This window comes from Macaca mulatta, chromosome 9, assembly GCF_049350105.2.
Source record: "Macaca mulatta isolate MMU2019108-1 chromosome 9, T2T-MMU8v2.0, whole genome shotgun sequence".
In the NCBI taxonomy this organism is placed as follows: Eukaryota; Metazoa; Chordata; class Mammalia; order Primates; family Cercopithecidae; genus Macaca; species Macaca mulatta.
Window position 1 is genome coordinate 27,646,401 of NC_133414.1, and position 19,963 is coordinate 27,666,363.

Here is a 19,963-nt window from a genome sequence, read left to right on the forward strand (position 1 = left end):
ACTTCCCAGACAAACTGCAGAATCTAAAGGTAAACACTGGCAGGGGTTGCTTGCTGGTTCAGAAACTTAGCCCAGCAACCTCATTCAAAACACTGAAACACTGAAAAAGCCGACAGGGTCCGTAGCTCTTGGTGCCACTACCAGAGCAGTTGGTCAGATTTTGAGCGAGCATTTTTTAAAGAAACATCTGAGCAGTTTTAAAATGGAAAATATTGAGTGTCTATTTAGGCAATTTGAGTTTTTCTGTTTGACCAAAGTGTGTTAAAATTAAGGTATTAAAATAAATATTTGTTTTTTGGTTGTGAATTATTGCAATCCAAACTCACCTTTCCAAACTGCACCTTCTGAAGCTTTACTTAGCACGTATCTAAACACCATCACCAGGCTCCACCCCCTCTCTGCTCCTCAGCTTAGAGGAGTTTTGAAAACTTGCTGAGAATTATCGCAGATACGTTTGGCCATTATCCAGTCATTTCAATTGTGCCTTTCCTAAACGTCCGCGGTTGGCGGAACGTGAGAGGAAGGGGACCCGCCTAACTCGTGGTAGGTGGGGACGCGCTGCTCAATGTGGTGCGGTTGACACTCGGGCCCTGGGTTTCGCTTGCAGGTGCTGGGCGGCGGAGAGCCCCGAGGAGGAGGAGGAAGAGGAGAAGAAGGAGGAGGAGAGAGGGGCAGCAGCCAACCCCTACGACTTCAGGAGGCTCCTGCGCAAAACCTCCCAGCGCCGGCGCCTAGTCCAGCAGTCCTAACCGCGCAAGGAGGCAGACACCGCCGTCGGAAGGCGCTTGAGCCTGCAGGGCAGCAGAGGCCGAGCAGGCACTCGGGCTGGCACCAGCAGGACTGAAGCTGCGGCCCTGATCTCCGCAGAGGCTGCCTGCTGCGCTCGGCCCTCAAGTGCCCGGGCTGGCCTTCCGTGCCCCGAAAGAAGAGACCTGGGAGCCCTCGGAAAACCTCCCCCGACGCCTTCTGGCCGAACTCCCGCACCCTCCTTTCTCACCAGCCCGCCAGTTGCGGCATCCCTGAATCGATCTCTTTGTTCTTTTTTTTTTTTTTTTTTTTTTTTAACTCCTGTGGCCTCCACTGCGTCTGGGATCTCGCCAACCTCTCTCTCATTTGGGGTGACTTCACAGATGTTTTTCTTGGAAACGGCTTTTCTTAGCCAACAGAACACATGCTAGCGGTTGAATCTTAAGAGAAAAAAGCCCGGGAGGGGTGGGGAGAATTTCGAAGATGTACTTCATCTCAAACTTGCTCTTTCTCTTCTTTTGGTTACTAAGGTTGCTAAATAAAGGAAGTGCCTTGGAAAACCCGTGGTTTGCGTGACTGATCCCTCATTTTCCCCTCTGGGGCTTCTGCTATAAGGCTGTGCTGGTGACGGTGCCCAAGGAGGGGAGTTGAGGTGCCTTCATCAGCGAACTCCCAGCACCACCCAGCCACTTCAGACAAACACAATCTAAGCTAAAACCCCTTGCCACACAAACGCAGAGGCCTCCAATCTCTAAATCCCCAACACACCACACGTGCTTGCCTGCACGATGCCTTCCCAATCTGTGTGGCTGTCTTTGGCCCCATCTATAAAGATGCTGGTGCCGCCACTGGGTGGAACTGTCAGATTTCAGGTTCTCCCAGTCTGCAGATTTGGGGCCATCTTTGCTACTCCCACTCTGTGTGTATTTAAAATGGGGGAGGCTAGTGGGTGGACAGAAGTTTGCATTACTGGGTTGACTGCACCTTATTCTAAAACCTGGTTTAAGCTGTTTTATGAAACTGACATTCCCATCTAAGCAACCTGGAGAGGGTGAGGACAGGTGATGAGGTTGTTGCATGGAATCAGAAGGGTTCTGACCAGGATGGGGCTTTTGTGTGTAGGTGCCCTTGGCTCCTGCACCCACAGGCCGGAGTCAAGATTCTGGGGAAATATTCAAGGAGTGAGTGAGGGCACGTGCAGGGGGCTCAGAAGGTTTGTTGTACCGCTGGTCCACAGGGCATCTCTCCAACTCAAAGAGTTGGCACCAAAAGGTCCCCAGAGACAACTCTTCATTTTACAGTTGCAATGTGGCCAAGGGGAAACCTGCAGCTATGGCAGGGCAGAGTCCAAGTGCACTCCAGGCCTTCTTGTTCCCTGGATTAGCAGCACAGCCTCACTGGGTTTGCCACTGAAAAGTAAGGCGTGACCCTCAGCTGTGTGAATACACTGAGCAGCCTTATGGCCAGTACCCAGGAAACCAGCACAGCAGGTCACCAGAGAAGGGCTGGGAGGGGCAGGGCTGTCTAAAACCCAAAGTGGCCTAGCCCCCTTCCACCTCTAGCCACCTGTCCACTTGCCTCCAGAAGGCCTGGGTTTGTGGTGAGGGCGGAGCAGGGGCCAGGGGTAAGGAGCAGTAAGCTGAGCTCAGCTTTTCTGTCTGGCTTCCTTCTAGGCTTCCTTCTGGGGTGGCCCCTGCAGACAAGAGCCCTGGCACTCAGCCCCTTCTATTACTTCTATTGGTGTAGGGAGAATTTAGGGAGGGAGGCAACAGACTCCCTCCCTGAATTTTCCCTGCACCAATGTTTTAAGTGAGAATAGAGAAGAGAATGGCAAAGGCTTGGTGAATGCTTGGTTGCAGTGTTTTTGTGTTCTTCTGTGGTTCTTTGTTTCCTCTCCTTTTCTTTCCATCTTCCCTTCTTTCTCTGTCCTTTGACACTTAAGCATGGGAAGGACAGAGGAAAATGTGTGCCAGACACTCTTCTTTGGGTGAGCCTGAGATGCATCCTAGTAAACCACAGACACCTAAGGAAACTGTCCCTACAAGCCGGAGGATTGGGTCTGTCTCCCTCATCTGAGGAAGGGCTTTCCAAATCTTTCCCCCAGCACTGGCCGCCTTCCCTTCCCGTTCACTGGCTGCCTCCTTTGTGAACTAATGACTGTAATTATTACCTCCCAGAGCTCTTTTGTTATCTCCAAGCCCAAGTCCCGGAGAGGGGGAATGGGCTCTTTAGTGAAATGAAAGTCATTACAAAGCAAATTACCGTCTAGGGAGGGACAGCCTTCAGCAAAGACAAATCAGATCCCCGTCTGCATCTGAAGTAGGGTGCGTTTAAATAAAAAATGTAAATACCACCATTAGATCGAAAGTACTCCAGAGCTGTGAGATTTAATGGAGTTTAAACGGTAGCACTTGAAGCCATTGCTTTACCAAAAAGAAAAAAAAAATCAGTTAAATTCGGGTGTTTTCATCTGTTTCTTCTTTGGGGGTATTGTGTGTTTTAAACGCTTATTTTCAAGAACCTTTATGTTTTCAATCACTCATCCATAGTAGAAAGTTCTGCAACCCTAGACTGCTGGCTTGAAGCAAAACCTTTGCAGGACTTGATATGGATTTCAACAAAGAACCAGCCTCTGCGAGGCTGGAGAGAGCTGCAGAGCTGCCATGCCTGAAGTGCAGATGGCTGAACCGCAAGTCTTTAGGTTTCCGGAGTTGTTATCGTGGTGACCTGGAGTGTCAGAGCCAAGAGAGCGAAAAGGAGGAGCCAAATTGAGCCCTGAGTTTTCGACCACCCAGGTTCCCACAGCCTGGTCCGGACTTCTCCACCTAGCGCGCTCAGCGCCAGCCTTCGGCAGGACTCTATCAGGGCCCCACTGGTTCCCTGCTCTCATCCTGGTGACTGGACCCAGCTGCCATAGTGTGGATCCCATGACTCCTCAGGGAACCCCTGGACTCAGGCGCGCCAGAAGACAGCGCTTTGTGGAGAGAATTGACCAGGGACAGTTGTGCTCCAGGATAGAGGACTTGGGCCTGTATGCGTCCAACATGTGCCCCAGGATGTCCCTTCTAAGCGAGGGTCGAGAGGTGCTCGCCCAGACGGGATCCCCCGGTCTCTGTTTTGGTAGCAGCTTTGGTAGCTGGTTCAGGAGGTCAGAGAAAGAAAACGGCTTGTGAACACAATGGAAATGACAGGCGCTCTGGCCAGGCGCGGGGAAGGCAGCCGCCTCGGGAAGCCGACCTCAGTCAGCCCTTTCCCTTCTCTCACTCCCTCCCTCTCCCCCAGAGCCCCGGAGATGCGAGGTGCACTTGAAGTTCATCTCCACTGCCAGGAGAATGCAGCGTAAACCGTCAAAGGGCTCCCAATCCTCAGGGCGTCCTCCCTGTCTGTAACAGCTTTTTGTAGAAAGGAAATCATCGAAAAAGATTCTGACTTTCTCGTCCTTTCTTATTAGAAAAAGAGAAAACTCTTACTAATACGCCTCAGAGAGAGCCAATCTCGCGCTCCCGGGCGCTGCCGCGAAGATTCTCTCGGGGCGAGTGGGGACAATGGTTTGAAGTCCCTTGAAATGAGGGCCCTTCAGGCGATGCCTTCTTTCCTACTCAGATTTGGAAAGCCGAGATTGCTTAGTTGGAAACCTTGTTCTCTCCTCCCAGGCACACACAGATTCCCCTTCCACGCCAGCCGCGGGCCCTTCCACGCCTCCGCGGGCCAAGGTCACCAAATACCCTGATTCCATCCCCCACCCGCCATCAATCCTGCCCACTCTGGCCGCTCTGTCTCGTTCCCTTTCAAGAAGTTTCCATTCGTTTTATTTTTCCCCCAGCCCGAGGTCCTCTAGACTCCAGCGTGGATTTTAATTGCCTCAATCAGCAGTCATTCTTCCCAGCCGTCACTCAGAGGCTGGACGGTGGGTCCCGCGATCTAGCCCTTGGCTGCGCAGGAACAGTGCGCCCCCGGGGACGGCGCGCTTCAGCAGGCAGGCGTCAGGCTCTACTAAGGCGCTGAAATGAGCCCATCAGCGGGTAGGAGCCCTTCCCCCGCCGTCCCCTCCCCAGGCTGGTGAACGGCGCCTGATGCCGGCCCGGGGCGCAAGCTCCCGAGGTCGCAGCGACCTCAGCACCCGCTTGGAGGAGGGCGGCGGGGGAACCCCGCTTCCTTCCCCTCAGCAGGAGCTAGACCTCAAACAACACCCCAATCGATGCACACAGAAAACCCCTCTGGGCCACGCTTCCCCGCCTCGCCGAGGTCTCCCCAGTCTGCCCCTCGCTGACGCTGGCGCGCACCGGCCGTGGCAGCACCCGGGACAGCGGCCGCCCGCACTTCCCGCCTCTGGCTCGCCAGAGGACGCGCTGGCACACCTCCCACCCCCTCACTCTGACTCCAGCTGGCGTGCACGGTCTGCCTCGCATCCTCACGACTCAGCTCCCTCCCTCTCCCGTGTTTTTTTCCTCCGCCGCCCCCTCATTCATCCCCACTGGACTCCCTTTCCCTCAAATGCTCTGGGGCTCTCCGCGCTTTCCCGAGTCCGGGCTCCGAGGACCCTTAGGTAGTACCCGTCCCTTTTAAGGCTTCCCGGCTTCCAAAGCATTGCCACGTCCCTAAACCCTGTCTCCAGCTCTCATACACACACGCACACTCAGACACGCGCGTTTTCTGTTCCTGAGTGACACCCGCCCTCGCCGCTCCGCCCCGCCGGTGTTCGGGCTGTGCCCTCCTCCCGCCACACGGGCACGCACGCGCGCACAGGGCCAAGCCCAAGGCAGCTCGCCCGCAGCTCGCACTCGCAGGCGACCTGCTCCAGTCTCCAAAGCCGATGGCATCTCCGGGCTCTGGCTTTTGGTCCTTCGGGTCGGAAAATGGCTCCGGGGATTCCGACAATCCCGGCACAGGTAGGAAAGAGAACCGGGACCTGCGGCGGGAGAGTTTTGCGGTGGTCTGGGGTTTGCGGGGCTACGGAGAAGACGAAGGAGGTTTTTCCACCCGCAACAGGAAACTTCTTCGGGCGCGTCTCCCTGCTTTTGGGCTAAGTCCTTGACGGCCTAAGAGCTCAAGACCTCTACAGCCTCTTGTCCCCTGGGAAGACGCCCAAATAGTCTCGGGCCCCTTCCACAGAAGGTTCGAAGAGCCCCGCAAAGACCGCGGTGTCTCGGGGACATGGAAATCCATGGGCCTGGGGCGCTGCTAAGATCCAGGTGTCTGGACGCTGGGGAGGGACAGAGTGACCGTGAAGATAGAAAAAAAAATATGGGAAAGGTGAGAGATTTCTTGGTCTAGAAAGACAGCCTGCGAAAAAATGGATAGCTTCAGTATTTAGGAAAACTCCAAGCTTGGCAGGGAGAGGAGTTTGCCTGAGCCGACTGGCACCTGGAAGGGCAGCGGTGTGGGCTTCTCCTTGGGAAACAGATCAAGTAAATGAGGGCTGGCCCGGGCTGCCAGGCTCCCGCTTGCCTCCCGCACCTGCCGGCCTCACCGAGTCCTGAGTGGCCCCCAGGAGGAATGCAGCCCCTTCCCGGACCCGGGACTGATTGATGTTCACACAGAACGAAATTTCACACGTCTGTCTGCTGTTCTCTTTCCGCCTCGCTGTCCGCCTGCCTGTCCTTCCTTGCAGCGCGAGCCTGGTGCCAAGTGGCTCAGAAGTTCACGGGCGGCATCGGAAACAAACTGTGCGGTGAGTGCCCAGGGACAGGGGCGGGCAAGGTCGCGCGCTGGCGGCCCGCGGGGTCCAAGCCGTCTTCTCACCTCCGCATCCGGGTCAGCGGAGTCGGGGTTTCCTGGCTGCGGGTGGGCGGGAGCGAGGGAGCCGGGCCCGGCGGTGGATAGACGAGGCCCGCGCTCGGTGTCCTTACCCAGCCCTGCTCTACGGAGACGCCGAGAAGCCGGCGGAGAGCGGCGGGAGCCAACCCCCGCGGGTCGCCGCCCGGAAGGCCGCCTGCGCCTGCGACCAGAAGCCCTGCAGCTGTCCCAAAGCGGATGTCAACTACGGGTTTCTCCATGCAACAGGTAAAGGCTCTCGCGGAGCCCGGGGGCGCCCCTGCCCCTCTCCCTGCCCCGCCCACCTCGGCCGGTGGGGACCCGGCGCTGAGAACCCGACAGGGGCGTCGAGGTGGCGGCGGAGGCTGGACCTGCCAGAATCTTTAGATGAAAGCGAGAAATGCGGGACCTGCCCGCTGGGTCCAAGCCCCCGAACCTGGCCTCTGAGCTCCAAGAGGGCTCTGAGGCCGTGGCGCTCTTCCCCCAGCGCGGCCCTTGGGGTGGCGGGTGGCCGATGGCCCAGGCGCTCGTGCGCGCACTGAATCGATGACGGCTGGCTTCCCTAGGCCGCTGGGGCCTCTGGTGGGACTCGGTTTCCAAATGTGCCCGAGAATGCAGAATTGCATAATTTTTTTAGGTCTTTAGATCACGAGAGTGATTTGTAGCTGCAATCGCACAAGATAACGATTCCATTCACATGAAACCCGCGCGCCAAGTTTTACCCCCGTGCGCTTACACACCGTCTCCCAAATGTATGCCCGCGCACACACATGCAGACACACATACGCACATGCTCTCTCTTTCTCTCTCTCTCACACACACACACACACACACACACACACACACACACACTGACTTTAGAAACAGCGGGCCTTCCTAGCCGACCAGAGATACTAGGGCTCCTGTTCCACTTTGGTTTGCCTGAAGGCATTCAGACAAACACTTCTGACGTGAAATATTTCCGTAAACACGTAAGATGGCTTACTGAGAAACAACCTTTAGGACGAACTCCTGTGAAGCAGATAAACGCAGACACACGCTCTTCAAAAAAAGAAAGTAAACAATATAAGTTATGAATTGAAATGCAGTCATTTGGGGAAGAGGAGAAGTCGTAATTTCTCTCATTCATTCCCTTCACCTTTGAAAAATGTCTCCCTTTTAAAGAAAAATGTTCTGCGTTTCCAAAAGCTTTATTTAACATGAAATCTCTCAATTCAAAGAAATGTTATTGCCTCATCAAGATCTTGCCTTGAATATTTTCACAGTAAAATTAAAATGTGGCATTTTAATTCTATTCTTTAGACCTGCTGCCGGCGTGTGATGGAGAAAGGCCCACTTTGGCGTTTCTGCAAGATGTTATGAACATTTTACTTCAGTATGTGGTGAAAAGTTTCGATAGATCAACCAAAGTGATTGATTTCCATTATCCTAATGAGCTTCTCCAAGAATATAATTGGGAATTGGCAGACCAACCACAAAATTTGGAGGATATTTTGATGCATTGCCAAACAACTCTAAAATATGCAATTAAAACAGGTATTGTCTCATCGAAAATAATAAAGCTCTTTTTTCTTTTAGAATTTTTATTTTATTTTTTTCTATAAAATGTTTTGTTTGATGGAGTTACTGATATTTTCAAAATCGCAAAGTTATTTTCATCACGTAAAAAATAGTCATTATTAGAATGATTCTAATCCAAAACACCTTCCACTGTTATTGCTCATGCTTCTGAAGTTGATAATGTCAGAAACATGATTTAAGTGTAAATCATCAGATTTTACGTTGCATGTATTTGGACACGGAGATTAACCGCTGGTGTAGAAGCAAACATTCATCAGCAGAAACCAGCAGAAAGAACTCAAATGGAGAAAGAGAATATGGAAATAAAAGCTCCAAAAATGTATGATCCAAACAAAAGCCCGAATACCAGTGCTGTGCTGGTATTTTCTTTGGCATAAAACTGGTCAGAAACAGGACTCACCACCCTATTAATCATTGAGCAGGAAGGATGTTTTCACATTGTGTCAAAAGGCCAGCCTTTCAGATTTGAATTCAGATTTTCACTTATTTTTAAGGAGATGTGCACAACACACAAGCAGACATGATACAGGCTAGCTTAGCAATTCAGCCATGTTATATATGGATGTGTGTTCCTCCCAGCCACTGTGTATGTGAGATAAAGGAAAAAGGGGGGAGGGGCAAATCAGATATCCTTAGGGGGAAATTTTTTTAAATGTGCTTTTGTGGTCTCTTGGCTTTTCACAGGATTCTTTATATTTCATCCATGTTACAGCTTCGTTTATAACATTTATTTGGGTGCATTCCGAGCTTTCATGTTATCTACACAAAGTCAGCTATTCATCTGCCCAGGTCTTGATTAACCTCGCTTTTTACATTGTCTCTAATCATCCTGATACACGATGGCATGGCATTTCATTAAGGCAATAAAAATAAGTATGAATGAATTTCCAGGGGCGGGGAGAACTTTATGGATCTAAATTGATGTGTAGCCTTTAAGAGATTTGCTAGCAAATAAAAAATGTGAAATATGACATGAACATCACCATAGAAACGTCATCTTTTTAGATTGCAAATTTTTTGCGGATGAATTAGCAGTATTATGCTAATCAATAAGAAACATTCTTAAAATGTTTGCTGTGAGAAGTTTAGTTCTTTTTTTCTTTTTGTTCACATTATTTATACCAACAGAGAAGAAAGGTAGGCATACAAAAAGCCTTGGGACATAGATTTCTATCAAAGTCAGGCTATGGAATAGGAGTTTTGAAGGTGTATTAGACATCATCCTCAACGTTCATAAGGAACCCACGTGATGTTTATACCAGGCATTAAAAATTTTCCTACCCCTCCTCAGCTTTTCCTGCATTCATAGTGCAATCCTGAGTGATGCTTTTAATTCATTTTTTTGACCCATTCCCCATACCTTATATTTAGATATGTTAATAGTAAATTGCTACCTATTGTTTGTATTGCTACCAAACCAAAAGAACCTTTGGGAATGTTTTGTGTCTTCATCCTTGAAAGCTAGTGGTGCCTGAAATGCAGTCTAAAGAGTTAAGATAATGGGAGCTGCAAGTCAGTGAAAGTAATAGTTCTGTCTATCAGTGTTGCATTTAGGGCCAGGAAAAGATGGGCTAATTCAATACTCAGATTTTGCCATAATGCTTGTGAAACTGTTAGGTATCACTGTAATGTATTCTATTTAAAGTTCAGATAAAAATGTGATGGATTAAGTTGGATTTCTAAGCAAGGCATATCAATTCAATCTCTCAGTAGTTTTCATAACATATTTAGTCTGCTGGCCTTTTCCTTCAGATAGCATTTCAAAACATTAACGGCAGTCATTTTCTCTATTCAGCTGGCAACTTTATAGATCTCTGTGCTATAACTGTCATACTTGTCATCTAGTACTATTTAGGATATTTCAAATTAGTTGCCATCCCTGCTACTACCAGACACTTTAATGCTCCTCCAGAGATGATTTTATAAAATGCATATTATCATCTTGTTTCTACTGAGAGACCTTAACCTGATTTCCACTAGGGCTCCAAGCTTAGAGAGGAGTGAAGGGCAGTGGGAAAATGAAGTCTTCATGGATTGTTAAAATTACCTCTGTAAAAAGAAATGTTGGAACACAGAAAACTGAGCAGAGAATGATAGAATTCCAGAATAATTTTCATTTGCAGAGATCATTAGATTTGATGCTGGTGGTGGTGGTGCTGGCTGGGGAAGAGTAGGACTTAAATGTGGTCCTGAATCTTTTACCAAACCATCAGACAAAGGGAATTAAGCGACAGTAGATGAGGCCGCCCTTGTGTGAATGTTGCCAGGACACAAAGAGCAGTTTGGACCGACTTTTGGCCTCTTCCCAACTGATCTTGAGCAGCAGGGTCAGAGTTGCCTGAGGCTGGTTGTTCCCAGAGTCTGCGTATCCTTCCGGGCTCATTTGCTAGTCTGCAGGGAGCATCCCTGAGTCTAAGCAGCCGTTCTCACATCTCAAGCTCACCATCTTCCTGGCCGCACAGGCTGTGTGTGGCCACCCAACGCCTGATGCAGTGTGCTCTGCTCCCATCACAGGGCCTGGCAGGGTGGCGACAGCAGCAGGAAGCCAAAGGCTGTAGGGACAGCTGACCGATGGGGGCAGGTCTCACAATTCCTTGGAGAGAGCCCTGCCTGGATTTGCTGGGCAGCCCTAGGAAGCAGCCTGTAGGGGCCACAGGACGAGAGCAAATGTCATTAGGGGAATATTTCTGCCAGACCTCAAGAGGGCCTGTTGATCTGACCTGTCAAACCATCTCCCTCCCTATTTTCACATCATGATCAGGGAATGAAATTTTTGAGGCAGGAGAGATTCAGGTGAAATGGCAGAGCAAGGTCAAAAAATATAGAGGGAGGAAGGGAAACCTAGCAATGAAAGCATCAAACTTGTTTTCACCATTTACAGAAAGTTATCATCAGGGTGGACTGGCCTTCTGATATCCAGAGGCACAACACACCCATCACAATCTCTCTCCATCTTATGCAGAGGTTTCATTCCCAAGTTTCCCTAGAGTTAAATACTGTCTAATCATAGACACCACATTCATCCAGAAAATGCATATGAATTGGGAGAATAGATTAATGGATACAGTTGATAATTCTTATTAATTTCCTCACTTGAAAAAAAAAGGCTTAGGGAAAGAGAAATGGAGGAATGAAGGAGCATCGGGAGGGAGGAAGCGGCTGTGATTTCAGCTGCGAGCATAATGAAATGGGGAGTCAGTGAGGCAGAGAGGAGTGAAGGGTTGCTCCAGACGTCAGCAGCCACAGCAGCAAAAAGGCCTTCTCACCCTTCGTGGATGGGTAAACTGAGGGGGTCAGCGTCAGAGGTAGAAGGTACCCCATGAGGCCACAAGGACATAAAATAATGCTGGAGAATGCACAGTAGATGCACAAGTCCTGATCCTGCTAAAATGTGCTCCTTCCCAGCTTCTATCTTTTCCCTGTGTCTAACTCTCCGGCCACATGCCTGAGGCTGATAAGAGAGCACTCCAGTGCAGGATAAGCTAGCCATTGGCTTTTGTCCCTGCTCTTCCCCATTGCCTTCCTTTATCTTGTTTCGCCTGTGCAGGAGATGAGAGACGATCACATCCCAGGCTTTAGACAGATGTCCAGGATGTGAAAGATACCTTTTTATCAGATGTTATTTCCATAATGGCCCATCTTCTAAAATTTTTGCTGCTGTGCAAATCACGGACCTATCAATGACAGGCTTTTGTGGAGCAAGAGGAAAAAACCAAATGCTAATGACATATTTGTAATCACATTTTAAATAATAGCCTCAGGAGAATGTGGATGTCAGTCCATTTAGAGAGTTTTAGAGGGATCTAGAAGTCAATTAGATAAGCCTTGCAATGGACTAATCAGTCCATTGAATATATCTTTATGTATCTTGTTGATAAAACAGTGATGTTGACTGTATGTGACCTTATTTTAAAGCACAACTATGAAGGAGCTCTGTTGTTTATAATTAACAAAGAAGAATTGACAAGAATTAGCTCTGTCTGTCCATGCCATCTTTAGACAATCATCACCTTTTGAATTCAGGGCAAATCACTCAGCGAAGTGTCCTATTTTCTCATTTTTGCCCTGTCTTTTGTAATCATTAGCCATTTGTCACTGATATTATTATGAATGTTGGCATGCCTGGCGGATGTCATGGTATGACTGATTCTCAGAACGACTGCAACAGAAAAAGAACTTCTAGCAGCATAAGTGTAAACGAGAAGTAACCTGTCTGAATAGCTGTGGGTTGCAGTAGCATTTTAGCTTGCAAAAATATTGAAAATAGAAAAGAAACTCGTGTGCAAATTGCAAACCACATTTGTTATTTTTTATAGGGTATGATTAAAGGAAGATTTATAGGGTATGTTTTAAGAAATATCAAAAGCTAAAGTAGTCTTCGTGGTTAGAGGAAATGCTTTTATGGTGTGTGTGTGTATGTGCATGTGTGTGTGTGTGTGTGTTCTTGCGCATACACACGTGTGTACATGTTGGATTTCTACTTACAGATTTCCTGTTACTGACAGATCTTTCAAGGTCCTTTAGCTAGAGAAATCATGTGTTTGAGAGGAATTTATTTTCATTGGAGGCAATCCTGATTCTGGTATTCTATTTTATTCAGGGCATCCTAGATACTTCAATCAACTTTCCACTGGATTGGATATGGTTGGATTAGCAGCAGACTGGCTGACATCGACAGCAAATACTAACATGTAAGTAGCCAAATGTGCTTTTATGTAATTTAGGATAATTATTAGTGATATTCCATAGTCTTTACATCTTATGTGAAAATCTGTTTTTATTAAATAGCCGCTAAAATAGTGATACAAACTTCTGAAGTGTGAGTGTTCACTTTAATGTAACAGAAAGTAGTTCTGATATATCTTTCATGTAATCAAACTCAACAAAATTTTTAAAACACCAAAGAGACTTTTTTCTGACATGTTTGATTTATTTTTGTGCATAATGTCAAAGACAAATGGGACCAGATACTATATTTTAAATCATGTTACTCTGCAATATTTTTTTTTATTCAATACAATAAATATCTCTTGTGCGTTATGTTAGTAATTGGAGCTCTTGACTGTAGGGATATAGAAAAAATAAACCTTTTGGAAGGCCTTTTTGAAATAATTTTCTCTCTGCTTAATGTTATAATCATGACACTTGTAAATGTATGTTTGAAAAAGGAAATAGTTATGTAGCTATTGTAATGGTTGTAAATTATGTATTTGAGTTACAGAGGTAAAATGTGGCCATTACTACATTTCAGGTTCACCTATGAAATTGCTCCAGTATTTGTGCTTTTGGAATATGTCACACTAAAGAAAATGAGAGAAATCATTGGCTGGCCAGGGGGCTCCGGCGATGGGATATTTTCTCCCGGTACGTGATATTTCAACTTTCTTTGTGTCTTTTCTTCTAATATGCAATGCCTTGTTGTAAACCTAGGGAAGATTAAGTATCTAGCCTGTGTCTCTGCTTAGGTTAAATAGACTGTGTGTTGATCAAAAGAATGAATGTGATTAAGTGCACATGACCATTGAACATGCCTCCAAGCTAAGTAACCCACGCTTGAACAGCAGTTATTTGTGTGCAAAGCGAGCATAATCAGAGATGGTACTTACCCAGTGCTTCTACTGTGATCCTACAAGCAGGATGTACGGATAATGTGGAACAAAGGAATCAAGATTCCTAATTAGGAAATTCACTCTCTGACGCTCTTCCCAGAATTAGTGAAAGGAAATGGGTAGCCTCATTTAATAAAGCATTTGCTGTTCAAGGGTGCATAGCAAGGTAGATCTACTCCATAGAGCATATGGACCACTCTGTCTTTGAAATAACAAGCAGCAAAGCGGATTTACACTAATTTCAAGGAGGACAGAGCAGGCCTTGGGAGAGAATTTCTTAGAGCAAAAAAAGAGGGTGATGATTTCTTCAAGAGCTTTCTCATCCCTTCTCTTCTTTATCATGCCATTCAGTCTTTTCCATCCTGCCTTTTATCACCAGCCATTGCATTCTAAGCTCCATTATTTACACCTCTTCCAGCCAAGAGAATCAACCTGAAACAAAAAGCTGTGTCCTTGGTTTACGGTTCTGTGTGAGACCTTGGTTTGATGAAGAAAAGAAATAGAAGTTAGGAAGGCAATGGAAAGAAAGTCACTGACCCGTGGAAAAGAAACCTGATGTGCAGACCATCAGCCAATCAGTGGCAGGAGCGGGATTGATTAGTCCGCTGAGAAAGGACCCACCTGAGAGAGAGGCCAGAGCAACACCTGTCGTTGTGTCAGACAGAGCAAAGGCCAAGTGGTTGTGATCTCTCTTCAGCAAATCTACAGAGACACGCAGATGATGAGGCGGGGGTGGGGGAGAAAAGAAAAAGTGGAAAGAAAAAATAAGTAAGCAAGAGTGACCCCAAGACCAGGGCTTAAGTATGTTTGCCTGCAAGCTCTGATCAGCTATTTTATTTCATGTGTTTAAATATATAGCACAATTTTTCAGGTGCTGAAGGAAAAGGTGTTAGTTAAATGGGAGGGAAAATTCGCCTTTTAAAAAGTCATTGAACACCAGCTGTGATGAATTTTAAGCTAGCCTTTATTTTGTAGGGCACTTAGTACTTAGTTTTCCTCTGGAAAACTATGCCTCTTGAGGGAGGAGCTTTGTCATCATTGCCTGATGCTTTGAAAACATTTTTCATGAGGAATGAGGTGGGGTACAGAGATCCACGTCATTTCCACCTTTCTTCTTCCTACCCTTGTGTGGTGGGTATAGGATTGATCTGTCCCTGAGATGAACCAAGAATGTGCTGGGCTCTATTTTTTCTTTTATTTGCATTTATTTTATGCTGAATTTATTCCTGTGCCATAAGTTTTAATGGTCCCCAGGAGGAGGGAGAGAACAACTGTACCTGTTGACCCTGAAAATTTGACTAATTTGACTAAGAGCTGGGCCTAATTTACCTGGCTGGTCTGAAAAACCTACATGCCCCAGAAAACATACACCCAGAGAAAGAATTCTCTTCGGCAGTTCTGCTAGGCTCAGAGCTTACCCTCCACCCTCACTGATGATGGGGGATTTTCACGAGGAGACGACTTCAGCTTGAGCATGGGAATTATAGGCTTCCTTGGAGCCTAAAGACCCATTTACTCTTACCCCAAGACGCAAGCCATAGATGTCACACTACAGGGCAATGCAGACATTGCAAAGTTGGGAAGAGACAGCAGAAAAGGTCATTGCAACCTGTTTCTGCTCTGCTTTCTACAAGACATCACAGAGGAGAAATGGCTCATCACCACCTTACTGGCCATGGATGCTATTCCCGGGAGCATCCAGCCTCGCTCCTGCAGTAAACGGTCTTACAATTTAAGGGGTGGGGATAGAGAAAGCCACACATCTTATGTGTCTGGGATCTAAAAGTCTCATTCCCTGGGACTCAATGTGAAGAGTTAGGTCGGTGACTTAAAACATACTGCCTCATACCTCCATCGATAATGCCCAAAGGCTTCATGCTTCGTGCAAAGTCCTTTAGGACTCCTAGAAGAAATCTGCTTTTGTGATATCACCTACACTGGGAACCAGAGAAACATGCAGCACTCCTTACTGCTCAGCAGGTCACAAAGCACAAACACTAAGGAGTGGCTAGGAAAGAAAGCTTGGCTTAGTCACAGACCTTTTCCTAGCTAACAGGGTTTTCATAATGTTTCACCTCTTGCTTTTATTCATGTATTTTATTTTTTATTTTTTTGACACAGAGAATCACTGTTGCCCAGGCTGGAGGGCAGTGGCACGATCTCAGCTCACTGCAACCTCCACCTCCCGGGTTCAAGCAATTCTTGTGCCTTAGCCTCTAGAGTAGTTGGGATTACAGGTATGCACCACCACGCCCAGCCAATTTTTGTATGTTTAGTAGAGATGGGGTTTCACCATGTTGGCCAGGCTGGTCTTGAATTCCTGACCTCAGGTGATCTGCCCACCTCAGTCACCCAAAGTAGCACTTGCTTTTACATCCTTTCTTAGAGGATTCATAGGAAATAAGAGCAGGTAGGGCTCACGCATTTGTCCTCATGCCTCTAAAACGGTCTTCTCTGCCCAGAGGCCCAGAAGCCTCTTTCTCTCACTCGGCTGCTAAGCCTTTAGCCAGAGGACAGCTGAGCTGCAGAGTGACGTGTGGGAGGGCAGGGCTGGAAGCCTCAGAAGAAATGCATGTGAAGAGCACTTTCTTTGGATACGTCTTCCCCTTTCTCTTCTCCCCTCCTTCCTTCTCCAGCTTCTTTAAGAAAAACTAAATTCTCAAACAAGGTCATTTTGCTCTCCCCAAGGGACATTTGGCAATATCTATAGATACTTTTGATTGTCTGGGGGAGGGGGTGCTACAGGCATCTGGTGGGTAGAAACCAGGAATGCTGCTCAACGCTTTATAATGCCCACGTCAGCCCTCACCACAATTACGTTGCCCAAAATGTCAGTAAGTGCCAAAACCATGAGCTAGGATGGAATTTCCTTTCGAAGCAGACCCCACTTCCAGCATCCTACAGTCTGCCTTTCAGGCTGGTGTCTGCTCAGAGCAGGCGTGACCTGGATTCTGCTTCTCCTGCATCTCTGGAGTCCAGAAAGGAAGGAATCGCCCTTATTTTGGCTGAGGACAGAGGCATGGATCTGGATGATGAGTGCTGTGTGCCAGGCGGCCTGCTTGAGTCAGAGCTCAGGGCTCAAGAGGCAAAGGTCATACCCCTGCCTGGGCCATTCAGCTTGACATGGAGCCCTCCTGCTCCTCAGCCACCAGGAAGCAGAGTAACTCACAACACTCTCGTGTCAGCAGGGCTTGGGGTGTTCCCCTTGGGCAGGAAGGAGAGGCAGTACCTTCACTCTGCCCCATGGCCTCACGTCTTCCATGCCAGCATATTAATTTGCATTCATAACAATCTGTCTTTCCTGAATTGCAAACATCCTAAACTTCCCAACAGCCCTGGGTTTTCTTTGCTTGTCAAGTGAGACTCTACTTTATAAGACACAAATCTTATGGTGTGGAATCCCTGACAACCTTTGGATGACACAGAAAAAGTAACACAATATGGACTGAAAATTCTCTTAGTTGTAAGTTTTTCTATAATTATGAAATGAGTTTTGTTAGCTAATACAATTCTATTTCAATGATGTCTTTGAGAGGAAAGAACTAGTTTAGAGGGAATGAACAGATGAGTATGATAAGATAGAATTGGAGATATATCCTTTATGACAGGGGTCCCCAACCCCTTGATGGTGGATCGGTACAGGTCTGTGGACTATTAGGAACCGGGCCACAGAGCAGGAGGTAAGCAAGGGGCGAGCCAGCATTACCGCCTGAGCTCCGCCTTCTGTCACATCAGCGGCCGCATGAGATTCTCATAGGAGCATGAACCCTATTGTGAACTGCGCATGCGAGGGATCTAGGTTGCCTGCTCCTTACGAGAACCTAATTAATGCCCAATGCTCTGAGGTGGAACAGTTTCATCCCAAAACCATTCTCCACCCCACCCCCACCCGCCCCCGACCCTCCATAGGTGGAAAAATTGTCTTCCACGAAAGGCGTCACTGCTGCCAAAAAGGTTGGGGACTACTGCTCACTAAAAATTGTTGATGAGGCCAGGCATGGTAGCTGTCACTTGTAATCCCAGCACTTTGGGAGGCCGAGGCGAGTGGATCATTTGAGGTCAGGAGTTTGAGACCAGCCTGGCCAACGTGGTGAAAACCCGTCTCTACTAAAAATACACAAAAAATTAGCCGGGCGTGATGGCGCATGCCTGTGGTCCCAGCCTCTTGGGAGCCTGAGGCAGGAGAATCTCTTGAACCCAGGAGATGGAGGTGGCAGTAAGTGGAGATCGTGCCACTGCACTCCAGCCTAGGCGACAGAGTGAGACCCTGTCTCAAGAAGAAAAAAAAAATGTTAACAGTTTACACCAGTAACAACTGATTTATCTTAATCCAAGTGCAAGGCACTGAATGAGTTGAAATGAAAAAAAAAAGGTTTCTCCATTCGGATATAAGCAGGATTTTACAGAACTCATGCAGAATGACCACGTTCACAAGCTGGGATGGAGGCAAACCTTTTGCTTTTGAATTAAAAACCCTCTTCAAAGGGCTTACAACAAGAGTAGAATCCACCGCAGTTCCAGTTAGTGACTGAGAGGGGGTGTGGCAGTGGCACCTGTCCTGTCCCAATGTACCCTCTGGGGTAGTGCCTTTGAGTCTGAGGATTCAGTTTAAAGATAGTCAATAGGGTTTTCTTCTGAGTCCAAGGAGGACTCAGGTCAATGGATATAAGGAATGTTGCTTGCATGTGAAACGAGGTTGATAATAAATAAAGTAACTGTGTGTTGCTGTGCCCTTTAGGTGGCGCCATATCTAACATGTATGCCATGATGATCGCGCGCTTTAAGATGTTCCCGGAAGTCAAGGAGAAAGGAATGGCTGCTGTTCCCAGGCTCATTGCCTTCACGTCTGAGCATGTATGTGTTTCTGTTCCTTCCAAGTTTAAGGTCATGTTCCATAAAGCCCTAGTTGAAGGAATGGTGGCTGGAAATGCATTATCCCCAGAAGCCCTCTTTTTGGAAGACACCTTGGGAGAGAATCGGGGAGAAAACTGAGTGGTACTATGGGGTGTCCTCCTTGACTCTTTGAAATTCAGGAAAACCTTCAAAGATAAAGGAACAGCCTGGGCAATACAGTGAGATCCCGTCTTCACAGACAATTTAAAAAAAAAAAATTAGCCAGGTATGGTAGCACAAACCTATGATCCCCAGATGCTGAGGTAGGAGAGTTACTTGAGTTCGGGGGGTTGAGACTGCAGTGAGCCGTGATTGCACCACTGCACTCCAGCCTGGATGAAAGAGCAAGACCCTGTCTAAAAAAAAAAGAAAAGAAAAGAAAAGAAAAGAAAGAAAAAGAAAAAAAGATAAAGGAAAATGTTTTTAGCTCTAGTTCCTATCCTTCTCTTCTGTGGAATCAAGTTGCATGTTAAGGGAAGGGGAGGAGGAGGGAAGGCAGAGTGACTGTGAGCTCATTTGGACCATTGACGCTAGGGCCATGTAAGCAAAACTCCAGAGTAGCCTTTGACATAGTTTTCTGTTTAAAAACTCAGCCCACTGATCTGATAGATATTCTGCCCTCATGGTGCCTTGAGCCTTTTTTTTTTTTTTTTTTGAGACAGTCTCGCTATGTCACCCAGACTCTAGTGCAGTGGTACAATCACAGCTCACTGCAGCCTCAACTTCCCAGGTTCAAGCAATCCTCCCACATCAGTCTCCTGGATAGCTGGGACTCCAGATGTGTATCACCATGGCTGACTAATTTTTCTGTCTTTTACAGAGACACGGTCTTGCAGTGTTGGCTAGGGTGGTCTCAAACTCCTGGCCTCAAGTGATCCTCCCACCCCAGCCTCCCAAAATGCTGAGATTACAGGCGTGAGCCACCATCATACCCAGCCTGAACGATTTAACATCCATCTTTAGCTGACTTGACCAGAGGTTTTGTTACCATAAAGAAATAGCACCGGGCCAGGCATGGTGACTCATGCCTGTAATCCCAGCACTTTGGGAGGCCGAGGCAGGTGGATCATTTGAGGTCAAGAATTAGAGACCAGCCTGACCAACATGGTGAAACCTCATCTCCACTAAAAATACAAAAAAATAGCCAGGCAAGGTGGCGGGCGCCTGTAATCCCAGCTACTCAAGAGGCTGAGGCAGGAGAATCGCTTGGACCTGGGAGGCGGAGGTTGCAGTGAGAGGAGATCGCGTCACTGCACTCCAGCCTGGGCAACAGAGCGACACTCCGTTCTCAAAAAAACAAAAACAAAAACATCAGACTGTTCCTTCATGATCTCTGCCTCACAGTAGCCTGGGTTCTGGAATACGGCTGCCTCAGAGAC

The 19,963-nt window shown here is 47.6% G+C and overlaps 2 protein-coding genes across 3 annotated transcripts in view; both read left to right on the forward strand.

Annotated features, from left to right (window-relative positions):
- The window catches only part of MYO3A (myosin IIIA), a 249,363-nt gene extending 248,481 nt beyond the window's left edge, over positions 1 to 882 (forward strand). Inside the window, exon 33 of the mRNA XM_015146647.3 lies at positions 608 to 882. Within this exon, the coding sequence (XP_015002133.3) occupies positions 608 to 749 (142 nt within the window). The 3' untranslated portion in view covers positions 750 to 882. The remainder of the gene's footprint in view (positions 1 to 607) is intronic.
- Positions 883 to 5,060: 4,178 nt separating this feature from the next.
- Positions 5,061 to 19,963, forward strand: part of GAD2 (glutamate decarboxylase 2) — an 89,524-nt gene continuing 74,621 nt past the window's right edge. The window contains 7 exon segments of one of the 2 annotated variants that reach the window (NM_001265854.1): positions 5,061 to 5,636; positions 6,359 to 6,418; positions 6,601 to 6,750; positions 7,804 to 8,037; positions 12,683 to 12,773; positions 13,334 to 13,446; positions 18,430 to 18,545. In NM_001265854.1, the coding sequence (NP_001252783.1) occupies positions 5,561 to 5,636; positions 6,359 to 6,418; positions 6,601 to 6,750; positions 7,804 to 8,037; positions 12,683 to 12,773; positions 13,334 to 13,446; positions 18,430 to 18,545 (840 nt within the window). In that variant the 5' untranslated portion in view covers positions 5,061 to 5,560. 2 annotated transcript variants of the gene reach the window in all.